This window comes from Pelodiscus sinensis, chromosome 3, assembly GCF_052426305.1.
Source record: "Pelodiscus sinensis isolate ZL-2025 chromosome 3, ASM5242630v1, whole genome shotgun sequence".
NCBI lineage: Eukaryota > Metazoa > Chordata > Testudines > Trionychidae > Pelodiscus > Pelodiscus sinensis.
In genome coordinates, this window is record NC_143054.1 from 68,742,500 (window position 1) to 68,755,802 (window position 13,303).

At 39.3% G+C, this 13,303-nt stretch overlaps 1 protein-coding gene across 4 annotated transcripts in view; it reads right to left on the reverse strand.

Moving 5' to 3' along the window:
• EPHA7 (EPH receptor A7) overlaps positions 1-12,970 on the reverse strand; it is a 183,716-nt gene extending 170,746 nt beyond the window's left edge. The window contains exons 1-4 of one of the 4 annotated variants that reach the window (XM_075923902.2): positions 11,047-12,017; positions 9,157-10,324; positions 8,125-8,189; positions 2,513-3,182 (exon numbers count right to left, since the gene is read on the reverse strand). In XM_075923902.2, coding sequence (XP_075780017.1) covers positions 2,513-3,116 — 604 coding nt within the window. In that variant the 5' untranslated portion in view covers positions 3,117-3,182; positions 8,125-8,189; positions 9,157-10,324; positions 11,047-12,017. Of the gene's footprint in view, positions 1-2,512; positions 3,183-8,124; positions 8,190-9,156; positions 12,018-12,639 lie in introns of those variants that run through there. The other 3 variants (XM_075923900.2, XM_075923899.2, XM_075923901.2) reach the window with 3 other exon arrangements.
• Positions 12,971-13,303: the final 333 nt, after the last annotated feature.

Here is a 13,303-nt window from a genome sequence, read left to right on the forward strand (position 1 = left end):
ATTCATTTCATGAGTGGCTGCATTCCACCCTCTTTCCCACTCATACATTAACTTGCCTCCATATGGAGCCAGAGTTTGTTTTTGAACTCTTAACAAGATCACTGAAAGGAAAAGGGGAGAAATCCTATCAATGTGCTTCTGGACTGTTTCCAGAGTTGTGTAGTCTCTTAACAATTGCTCTGGAAGCAGGCCAAAAATGGGCAATGTTCTTGCAAATGAACACAGTGCAATACTCTAATACACGTTATCGTTTAATTCCTTTGTCAACATCACTGTGGTTAGAAATTAAGAAGCCTTTTCAATAAACAATTGATATGAATTCCAGTTACCAAACACGGATTCCCTTGCCCACTCCCTTTACCCCAGCTTTCCCTTTGGCTGGGCACTCTCTCTCCTTTACTCAAAGTCAAAGAACATTAATATTATAAGTATAGACCTATCAAGTTCACATCAAGTGTGAATTAACTAAGATGCTTCAAAAAGAAACAAGTGTGTCACTAGGGAAAACCTTTTAAAATTTCAGAAAATGCTTTGATGGGGGTGGAATGATTTTAATACTTTTAACAGAGCCTAGACACAGAGTATTGAACTAATCTGTGTGAGCAGTTTTTCACATTATAATTCTTAATGAGATCATTCGCCACACTGTCGAAACTCAGTCCTTTCCCTCACACTGCTGAAAGAGATGTGTAGTGCTGGAAAGGTCCCAGACTAACTCCACACACTCCAACTATGTACTGAATCTTCCCTTGTAAACCCTTGCTGAAGACAATGATGTGAGCTTCCTGAAGACTAAGGATTCAACGTGAGACACAGCTTGCTCTCTTCGTTTCAGTATGAGCCAAATCCTTCAGCACTTTCCAATACTTACACATGCAAAAACTCTTATTACACTCATTGTTTGCAGAGTTTAGTCTTATATAACCCCCCAATAAGTTAGTTGTGATACTCCCTTAATTCTTTAATGTCTGTATTGGTTTTACTGTTTGGTGTTTTCTCACTTTCAGATTTATTTATTTTTCCTGCAGCATTACAAACAAAGCAAGTATGCTTCTATCATACACTATAAGGAAAGTATGATCATTTGAAATATCTTGAACACAGAAACTGATATGCTATTACTCAGTATGCAAAGTACCTTCCTAGTACTATCTAGAACTTTTTTTTTTTTGTTAAAAGTGGAACACCCCAGTTTTGCCACAGTTATGTTCAGTATTACTTTCATACCGAAGAAGCTCTGTTAAAGTCAGTGGGGACACTACGGCTATGTCTACACTTGCAGCTTCTTGTGCGAGAAATATGCAAATGAGGCTAAGCGTGGAATATCGCTGAGCCTCATTTGCATACCTAATGAGCTGCCATTTTTGCAGAAGAGGCTCTTGTGCCAGAAGGAGCTGTTTACACTGGCCCTTCTTGTGCAAGAAAACCCCTCTTGAGCAATGCCGTTATTCCTAAAAGTAATCAGCGTAGCAGCATTGCACAAGAAGGTTTTTCTTGTGCAAGAAGGAGCAGTGTAGACAGCTCCTTCTGCTGCAAGAGCCTCTTCTGCAAAAATTGCAGCTCATTAGGTATGCAAATGAGGCTCAGCGATATTCCACGCGCACCCTCGTTTGCATATTTCTCATGCAAAAAGTCGCGAGTGTAGATATAGCCTAGCCGAAGATTAAGTATATGAACACTGATGACAGAATCAAGGCCTAAAGAGATTGTTTTCAAAAAGCAAGTTACTTTGAGATTTTTATTCAGTAGCCAGGTCAAAAATAATCCTGTGTGTTACTGTTAACTGTAACTGCTTTCCTAACACTGCCAGGTGTGCTATATGTTAAAATTGCAAAGTAAAAAAGCTTCGCATAGTTATGAAGTTACTGATAATTTAACTAGTCCCAATGTGATCAATAAAGATCCCAAAAGTTTTATTTTTAAGATTCTAGCTGAATTAATGTTTATTTGGTGTATCTTCTATACAGTAATAAATATGCTTCAGCACAAATTCCATGTACCCTGAACTTTATATTCCTTGGAATATTACATCACAAAGCATGGAAAAACAAAAAATAGTTTATATAATGTGGACAAATGATAATATTAATAAGGTCTTCTTGGCAAGATATTATTTGCTCAATAGTATTACATATAATGTGGACACATGATAATGTTAGTAAGGTCTTCTTAGCAAGATATAATCTGCTCTATAGCATTACAGAGAACTACAGGGCATGTCATCCTTACCTTATTTCTATGTGACGTGTAATTCCTGCAATTCTATTTGCACTGAATTGTGCTCTGAATTGCCGATTTGCATTTTCAGAATACAAAACATGCAACTGTTGACTTCCATCCTAAAAAAGCTGATTTATTTATGTTAGTGTGAATATAGATTCAGATGCTCCAAGTATTAGTATTAACATATTTTTATGCAAAGACAAAAACAAGTGTTCTATATTCACAACTGCTATTGTAGGATATTACTACAAGTGTTTACTTTTATTATTAAAAGTGTAGGTTTACTCACGTTCACAAGTGTCTCCTTTTTGCTGGTACCCAGCTTTGCAGATACACTTTCCAATAGGAACTAACCATTCTCCTTCTGCACTACAATGCATCCTAGGAGAGTTATCAGCCTCCTCTTCTGCGCTGCTCACACAAGTGCCTCGTACCTCAACTAGAGAGGAAAACTCTGAGCCAGTCACTGTATCTGGAAAAATAGCTAAGTTCTCAATAATAGACCAGCATTTCTTGTAGTAGACTTTGACAGAAACCAAAGCAATGCAGGCACCTACATCTTGAAATGCAAGATAAAATCCTTTCTTGGACAAAGGTCCAATTTCTCTCACCTCTGTGTTAAGTTTCATTTTTCTCTCTCCAAGGTCACCTTGGGTAAAACTTTCATCTGCTGCAATAGTGTCTATTTTTACGTATTGATTTTCTCGGATATTCCTGCCAGTGTCGTAGTCTGTTTCATAATAATACAAGTTAAAAGTTTCTTTACATGTCCCCAGTACTCCAGGAAGACTGTTACAATCCCTCAGAGTGAATTTCAGTTCTACAAAAATCCTTTGAGCATTGCCTTTTGCAATCCAGTTAGTCCGTAGCCAGTTATTTTGGTTAGGTTCCATGACCTGGCATACCTGGTATGTTCGTATAGGAGTGTAATTTTCATCCAGTCCACTAATTTCTTCCCACTAAAATAGCAACAAATAGTTATTAATACAAAATAGCACTTTGCTATGATACTAAATCCATACATATATAAATATATAAAAATACTGTGACACGGATCTAGTCTTCCTTCTTTGTAAACAGTGAAGCCTCATAAAAATATTGTAGTATTTTTAAAATGCAAATATTTTGTCCAGGAAAAGCACAAATTGAAGGTGCTAACAGCTCTCTGAGCAGTATTCTTCCTGTCTCAGCAATCTATCTATTGACTTTGATCTTTATCTGCTTAGGTTTAAGTACCCACTCTCCAGATACTTAATGATGCCCTGTTCCCCCATACACCCCACCACCCTTCCTCTTTCCTTTCTCTTCCTCTCTCCTATTTATTTCCAGTTTTCATATCCCCTACTCATAACTCTACATGTTTTGTTAGTCTATAAAGTGTTGTTTTTTTCTGTAACAGACTAACTCGGCTACTCTCTGAAGCTCACAAATTGTAATGGTGTTTTAATTTGTGTCCCCTGTATTTTAGCATGTAAATAACCTTCAAAATACATTATTCATGTTACAGCAGTTCTCAGTTATGTTGATTATAAGTTCTAAAAAGTATTGTACAATAAATACTCAAATACTGATTATAATTGGGGTTCAGTCCTATGTCATCTTACATCAATCAGAATTATAGGTAAGCAAGGAATGAAGAAGGTGATCAATGATGTGCTGCTAGAAACAAATCTACAACTAACAAAGAAGTCTTAGAACCGGAAAGCCCTTAATCTTGCTGTCCTTGCATACCTAAACCTCACTTGACACTTTTTGGTGCACAAGCAATGTGCCCGGAATCTTTATTAATCACTGGAATCTGCATTTGAAATTACTTTTACACATCAATTTATGGCTCTTATGTAATCACCATCACATATTGCAGGGAAAACAATAAACTAAAAATGAAAGGAAAAAAGATCACAAAGATGACATACCTATCTGTTTTATCATTGTATGAATTTAGGGACACTTAGGTCCCATTTTAAAGCTACAGACCTGATCCTACAAACCCCTACTTATATGAATAGTCCCACAGACTAATGGAAAAAAATCTTACCTCACTACAAACATTTTAAGTCGATGACATCACACATTTGAGTAAGGGCTAATCATTTGAATAAAAAAATTCAAGTTCAGGGCCTTCCCTTTTTTCACTTTTCAGTCACCACAGTATCTGGGTGCTAAAATAGTTTATGTAAAATAATTGTGTTGTCTCTATGAATTTGGAATCGAATCCCAGACCTTCTGAAGTCAACATCAAAACTCTCACCGACATCAATTGGGCTATGTTTAGACCCTTATTCCAGATTTACCCAGGTAAAATTAAGAGCAGAATCTGGCATTTACACCTTTTGTAAATGAACTGCAGTGCACAGTTCATAGAAAAAATTACAACTTAAAATGGGAATCTTTTAAAGAGTTCAGTAAGTTAAAGGCTGTCAAATAGCATAGCCTACTAGAGTACAATCCCTTCAAGCACTCAGACTGTTTCAACAAACCATGTAACCACATGCATAATGTTGAGCACATGAGCAGTTTCACTGATGTTAAGCATGTGCTCTGTTAGATTGGCTACAGCACACAGCACCTGTCAGAATCAAACATCTACAGAATGTCCTGTCACTGGTAATCATGAAGGGAAGGCAAACAGTAACAGATATTTCTTTCCCAGACCAAAAGTCACGTAGTACGTAATACTTCATGAACCTACTTGACAGCAAATGAGATTGTTTAATATTGCTCTACTACTCCAAGAAAAGTAAATGTTGATGAACTGATGCTGGAAGATATTACCACAAAATACATTATGGCTGAAAGTGTTGAAATCCGCAGAAGTTGTAAATATCAAAATACATTTCAAAGTACTTCAGTTACTATAGATATGGTAACACATCTGGTACTAACTTACTGTAAAATATTATAAAATGCCTTTGTAGTTAACAAATGATTACATATTAAAATTTAATACTCTCTTAGAAAGGAAGAAAGCTTGTCTTCATTATACATTTAGTAGATTTTAACTACCAAGATTATTTTTCCTATATGCTCTAGTAGAGATAAGGTTGGAAATAAACAAACAAACAAATAAAATAGGCATTAGCACAGTACAAAAACAGTTTACAAAAAGGAAGTTGACTTTAAGCAAGCTTGTCTAGACTGCAAGCTTCTTATGGAAGAAACTTTTCCAGAAGAGATCTTCCAGAAAAGTTTCTTTTGAAAGAGAGCATCCAGACAGGAAAAGCGCATTGAAAAAGCTATCTGCTTTTTCGAAAGATGGTGATTGGATGTTATCTCACATTTAAGTTATGATTACTATGTACGGAGTGGCCACCAGGGCCACCTGTGCTTTTTCCTGGAGGCTTCTTCTTTCGAAAAAAAAACTTTCTTCCCCATCCACACATGCCTTTTTCCAAAAGAGCTCTTTTGGAAAAAGGCTTCTTCCATGTATAAAGAGGTTTACTGCTATCAGAAAAACCCCTGCGTTCTTTCGACTTTCTGTTGAAATAACACAATTGCAGTATGGACGTAAGTGTAGTTTTTCCTGGAAAAACGGCTGTTTTTCTAGAAAAACTCTGCAGTGTAGAGAGAGTCACTCTGCTGCTCTCATTCTCAGTTTCATTTTGAGCATTTTATATTTTAACTCAAGTAAGCAGTTTTGCCATCATAATCGAGATTCTGCTTCTCAGATATTCCCAAGTTACAACAGTGTTACACCTTTGAAGTCAATTGAGTTACCCTAACATATCCAAAAAGCAAAATACAGACTACTGAAATCTGCAATCCTCTGCATCTCTTTTTGTCCTGCCCCTCCACCCTAAAAAAAACCATCCCCGCAGAACAATTATACAAATACAAACCTCTACATTGGGTAGAGTAACACAAATCAAAAGAGACGGCAATTGTGCTTGTTAAGATTCAACAGCCCCAATGTAATTAAATGTTAGGGGTGCTCAGATTACTTCTTTGTATGGAAAAAAAATCCAGTAGAGATAAACTCTTATGCTAACACCCATCATCTCATCTTCCCCGTCTTTCTAAAACCACAGAGAAGATCAGGACAGTTCAAATATTTCTTTTTGGTTTATCTGAAAAAAAAATCAGTAGTCATAGGATTCATATTCCCTCCCCTGGGTTATAGATACTTTGGAGCATAACTATATTTGTCCACCATATTTGAAAACTACTGCTTAGAAAATCTCTCTATTTCTCTGCATCCCACTGTTATGAGTGAAATACATATTGCATACCTACACTCTATTACATACTATTTCCTTAGTTATTTCAAACATATTTTGATGCTACTCAGGGCCAGAGAGTATATTTGTCACTGAAATTTAACTTGCATATGATGATGTATTGGTTTATCTTTATGAAGAGAAAGTACTCTCCTCAATTTGTGCATGCTTCCATGGTATTTGTGCTGGATGGAGGAGAATTAAAGGCAGCTGAATTTAACAAAAAATAATACCAAATTTTTAATTTCAAACACCATTAATACATTGTAATTTGTTGTTAATGTATAAGAAAATACTTTTTAGCTATCTTTACTTCATTTGACTGTTATTTTGAATTCTCAAAATTCCTTTGAATCCATATGATGACAAAGTCACCTTTTTACCATTTGTACATTATTAGCCTACTATGTTTCCACCTTTCATCCTCAAATACATTGGCAAAGTTCACACTTTCATTACCTCCAGGCTAAACTACTGCAATTTTCTTCTAACTAATCTTTCAGACACCTCTATTAAAAAGCTTCAATCAATGCAAAATGCTAATGCCAAAGTTATTATCTATCTTAAGCGTTCAGCTCACATTACATACTTTTTCAAGTCTTCAGACTCATTTCCAGTTTGTGCTTGTATTGATTTTACGATCTTGCTTTTAAACTAAGACACTTTCAGATTTTCATTCTTCTAATTTAAAGGATTTGTTACACTTTTATATCCCCATTCATACATCATGCTTTTCTGGCTCCAAATTTCTTAATGTACTCAAGATTAAGAGCCTGATCCCGCAAGCTCTTATTCATTTGAATAGCCCCAACAAAGTCTGTGAGGTGGCTTCCAGGAGTAAGAGCTACGGACATGACTTCAGATTTGTAGTTCTAATGTAAAAGCAATCAGGCATACTCTTCCCTTTTGAAATATTCTTCCTCAAGACATGAGGGATGTGATTTTTTAATTAAGAGCTGAAGACACAGCTTTTTTGATAACTTTAATAGACAAAAATGGCAATTAGCATAGGATATATTTGTATAATGATATATTTGTATGTTGACGAGTTTTCATAGGACATCTTGGAATACATTTGATCTAAAAAGTTATTGAAGTATGTAATCCAAGCCACAAAATTTGGACCTTCAATCAGATTACAATCTCCTCAAAGTCTGGAGATGATCAGATCTGGATTTTGATTTAGACCTATCTCCAATACAGATGTTTATATTTCAGAAAATGTCATACTACACTATTCAATTACAACAAATATACTGTGTATAAATTTCTTGTCACTTTTCATTTGGAAAACATCAAATAATATGTTCTCGGGCAGTTTCTATATTCAAATATATTTGTTGTCTTACAGTGCTTCTAAAAAGAGAGAGAAAAGAAAAAATATATTTAAAATAGTGTCACAAGTACACAAAGCCTTTTAATATACCACAAAGGATTACACTACAAAGAGTAAAGCTAATAAAGGGGTTTAAGTGAGTTACTGAATAGACATTTCCTTGTAATTAGCTTGCTATTGTACACTGTAACTTGAGGTATGCTTCTTTTCACAACAGACACTTAAGAGCTGTAAACACTCACTATGATTAGTGAGGGAAATTTGGGAAATACCAGCCTGTTTAAAACATTTGTCTAGATGAGACACCTGGCAATGTTTGGAGGATTTTTTTTTTTTTTTAGTACTTACCCCATTGGGAGGAAAGGAAATCCACTCCAACTCTGTCTGTTGTGCTTTAGAGTCCAGCAATATTACTGCAAGAGAAAAAGTATCTGCTATATTCTAAGGAAATAATTTAAAATTTAAAATAATAAAAAAAAACTAAATAAAAAACATTGTGATAAAAGTCAGCAAGAATGTATATAAACTATTTATTTTATCATTCAATGTTGTTAACTAAAGGAATATATCATGTATATTCACCAACTATATGCATGTTTGTAATTTTAAAACTTTTCATAAATATTTAAGGTAAGATATTCATTTTTTAATAAGCAGAATGCTTAATTCTTAATATTTGACTGCATATTTGTCTATGCCTTACATATTTATACTTACCAACTTATTATTTAAGTGTCATAAAAATTCTAAGATTTAATGGAAAATATCTGTTCCTCTCACTCCTTCTTACAAATGATATTCCCCATTAAAATTCAGACTTCAAAAAAAATCACCAATACTTGAACATTGACCAAACTGATTTGGACACTTTTGGACACTGTATCTTGCTTGGATTCACACTCAGAAATCAAGGGGAGTGCGCAAGAATGGATGGTCCCTTAACATTTGTGAGACTGTTAATTTAAACAAATAAATATAAGACAAATAAGGTTCTACAAAATAAGGCTTTGTACTTACGTAACATTTGCATTTTCAAAGCACTGTACATGCATATTAGTAAGAATTAATTATTATATTTTCATATTTGTATACATATCCAATGAGACTTCTACAAGAAGTTCTGATACACAAAGCTGTTAATTAGATGTGACTTGCTGGTAAAAATGTTTAATGCAGACTTCTCAATCTTTGTCCAGTAAGATTAACTCAAATTCATCCATTAATCTCAATCCATTAAATCAAAATATAAAATGTTCACTTTATTATATATTGAGGGAAATCATATTTGGTTGACTATGAGCATGAGATTATGTTGAATTAAAGTAATAAATTCTGAATATATTATTGCATATTTTCGCAGCATTTCTAAATAGCACTTACATTAATTAACCTTGAAATTTCAAATCAACTGTAGGAAGTAACTTGTTAAATTGTATTTTAAAAAATAATCTTGTAAACTGCAAAGACATAAATCCCAATGTTATCTCTGTCCATACATGCTATCTTTTTAAATCAAAAAGTCATTTATTGTTTGACAAGTAAATGCTCTATTTTAACAAAAGAGAAGCACATTGCAATTTCAGATCACAGCATACATTTGAATTATATAAACGTATTACATGTCTGACAAAACTAGATGTAAAAGGCTACATAAATAGTTACATATAATTCTGCTTTAATTCTTTAACTTCATTAACTTTTTGTTCTGTTGAGCAATACTTTGGTTGACAGCCTGAGTTATAATAGTATTTTAAAACATTATTAGAAGAACCACAACACATTTTTACATAAAGTTTTGTGCTGAAACTATAAAAATAATAACTTTCATTTCTGTATGTCAATATGTATTTGAGCTAGACAATTAATTTCTGAAACAAGAGAATAACCATCTTGTCTTCTTAATTAATTCATCCAACTATCTAAGGAGGTTTAGCTAGTAATACCACCTAAAGAAGAGTTGGTGGTATCTGTGTTTACTTCTTAATTGAGGACAATCCCAGTAAGCTAAAAATTTAGGTACAGTTCATATTTAACCCTTTCATCTTCATGTCCATGCAATATTTGATGCTGTATTCTAGCAGTAATGCACATGAAAAGCCAGCACCACAGAGATGACCTTTACATAAATCATGTGTTGTACTCCTCACTGCACTAAAAGTTATTGGGAAGTATCTTTCCTAATTGCACTTTGTACAATGCTTTGAATTGGTAAAATGTTATATGGGATGCTCATTTTTAGGGGCTGGCTTCTTTTCTTTTCTTTTCTTTTCTTTTCTTTTCTTTTCTTTTCTTTATCAAAATTTATGTGGGTGCCAGACTTTTTTATTATGGTTAGAGTGTGGCCCTATTCTGAAATAGACACTTTTCCCAAGAGGTGTGAAACACTCCCCATCTACTTCCCAAGCACCTCTGAAGTTCTTCTATGCAATGAGCAGGAGCTGAGGTCACGTCTATATTTCGGAACTTCTTACTGGAGAAACTAACTGCCCAGTTTTAAAGACAGTCAAGTCTGCCTGGTTCACTGCGCTAGAGCGGACACAAGACAGAGCTGGAGAGAGAGAGAGAGAGAAAGTTGCTGGGGAAGTCAATGGGAGGCTTTTTAAATCCGTCCTGAATCTCACTCACTCTGTTTCTCACTCACTCACTAACACACACACACTCACAGCCCCTTGCGCTTGACTTACGCGCCCAGCCAGAGGGACGCGCGGATTGCGGAGAGCCAAGGGCAGCCTCCAAGCTGCCGACAAGTCCTCGGTACCTCTGACCCACGCGTGTTCTCCGGGGAGCTGAGATCGCCCCATAAACCATCCGCGGGCCCTCACCTCAGGGCCGAGGTTAAAATGCCGCCCAACAGGACATCTCCGTGCCCAACTCACGGGTGCAGTAGTGGCCCCCTTCAAGTCAATGGCAAAGGCGCCCTTGTCTTCAACGGGGCCAGGGGATCCCCTTTCCCCAGCCGCGGGTTTTAGGATGGAAGCTGCCTTCCCGAGCCCAGCAGCCGCAGCCTCCGCGAGGCAGGAGGGAGCTGGGTCAAACGTGCTCTTTAACCTGCGAATCACCGCGCCGCGCTTCCAATCGATGCCTGGAAGGGAGCGGGACTCACCCCCCAGCAGAAGCCAGCGCGCACCCCAACACCGGGCCCGCGTCTCCAGTCCCCCCACGCTTAGGATCGGGCTGTTAAAACAAACCCGATCCCTTTATCCTAACCCAGCCTGGCTGCGTAACCTCTGCCCTGCAACCCCCTGTCTGCTGGTGACCCCACGCCGTCACCTTCTCTGCCTATTGATCCAGCCCCAGTAGGGAAAACTTTGGGACTTCGCTAGTTTCCGACGGCGCCTGCACAGGGATGGGTTCTCTCCCCACCGGAGTCGGGGAGGGGCCGGGGGGCAAGGAAAGTTACTTTGCGCCGGTTTCCGAGCCCGCAGCAGGTTACCAGCCGACATCCCTGCCGGGTGCGTCCCCTCCTCCTGCCAGCTCAGCCGCGGCACAGCCCACCGGCTGCTTGCCGGGCGCTAGAAGCAGGGATACAAACTCAAGGTGTACGCGGGACGCTGGCCTGGCGAGCAGAAAGCCACAGCTCCTAGGACTCTCCCCACGTAGCCTGCGCAAAGCCGGCAGCTTCCCCGCCCTCCCTGCCTGCCTGCACTTCGCTCCCGCTCACCTCCCCTATTCAGCCTCCCTCGCCCTTCCAGGGGTTACTTTATTAGTCCATTGGAAAGTTTATCTGAAGAGACTTAAAAAATGCCGCCCAAGAAGATCCTTTGAGCCGTCCCCCCACCCTTAACTGAAAGAAAGCTGATTTCTAACGCTCCAGCTACAGGTTCAGAAAGATGCTTTCCCTTATGCCCATGGTTTCTACAAGAATACTTACACATTTGGGAGAAGAGAGGGGGGAACCCCAACCCTTCTCTTCCCAAAGATGGAAACCCCATTAGCAGAGTTGAAGGACTTAGCATTTTTGGATCCTCATCCCTCCCATACGAAAAGAAATACCCGGGCTGACTTTCTGCATTGATTTGAATGGTAACCGCAGACAGAAAACTGCCTGTCCTCTCTTTTTAATAAGAAATGGGATGCGAGTGTGTTTATGTAAAAATGCAATGTGGGAATGATGAGATTTCTTGAGCGCTGTTTGAGATAAGCGGATGGAACGAAAATCTCTATAGACATCTAGCCAGGGGTGTCTACAGATGACTAGATAATACCCAATATGTATTGACCTACAACTAGAATGCATGCATATATCCCTACAATACATTTAATGGTACCCCACCATGATCCATGCCACATCGTTCCGCGTAGCGTCTCAGTGCCAGCGGCTTCAGAGACCTGCAGGCCCGTCGCAGCAGGCAACGGAGAAGTGGACTTTATTAGCTAGCTTATCACTACCTGGGGCACGAACCAAGTCCCCCAACCCCTTTGGGGCGCGTCCACAGTCTTGGAACTCCACTGCAGTCCTGGCTTGTGACACTCGGGTTGCCTGCGCCTGGCAAACTACAGTAGATTTAACTGAAGGGGGGGCGTATCCGCACCTTTAATAGCAGTATTAACAGCAGTGCCATTAACAATTCTATAGACAGTATCCCCTGCATGCTCCCCCACCCCAGTATATCCGCTCCTCCGCCGAGCCATGTCTTTGCATCGAGTGCAATGCCTCACAACCCCAATTCCTTAAAGGAAATGCAGTTTGTCCTGATCTCTCACACACTGCCCGGGGGAGGAGGGAGATGCCTCTCCCCACCCCAGCAAGAAGCTGATTAAGGGGGAACATGCCGTTTGCAATAGACCCTGCAATAAAAAACCACTGAGCTGGGTGCGCAAGGAAGTAAATAACCCCAAACTTTGTTTTCTGCATCACCTTACCTTCTTTTGCAGCCTGTGCCTCCCCCGTGTGTGCAAAGCGAAACAGCCAGACAGAGCATATAATAATCCAAGAAGGGAGCCTAGTTTGAAAAACCATCATGCAGGAGCAGGATCTTTTTTATATTTACGGTACGACCGCTGCTGCTGCTGCTGCTGCCGCCGCTTGGTGGGGATTAAAGGGTTTGCTCTGCTGTGTATTTTATGTTGCCTTTGCATGGAGCTCTCTCTCCCCTGGCTGCCTGTTCCTCTTGCCTATTCCTTAGCGCGCACCGTATTTGCTGCCTGCGAGTCCCCGACTGCAGCCTGGACTCGAGCTCCACACTCCAATAATATCAATTGGGGGCGGAGGGAGGAGGCGGGACCGGAGCCTGGAGAGCGAGCCGTCCTTCACAGTGACTGGCAGCCGCAGCCGGCCTAAGAGGAGCGGCAGGCTAGACCTGGGAGGCTGAACTGAGGAACGAACCGCCCCGGCAGTGGAAGGTGGGGCCGGCGGCGCTGTCCAATGAGCGGGGAAAGGTGTCAGATTGCCGCTGGCACAGAGTTCCCCGCCGGTTGAGCGTGTAGCCGGGGTGCGAGTGTGGAGGGGGTATGGCAGGGTTGGGAGCAGCGCGCCGGGCAGGCTGCTTACGTCTGGGGATTGCAATACACCGGGGACAACAGCAGT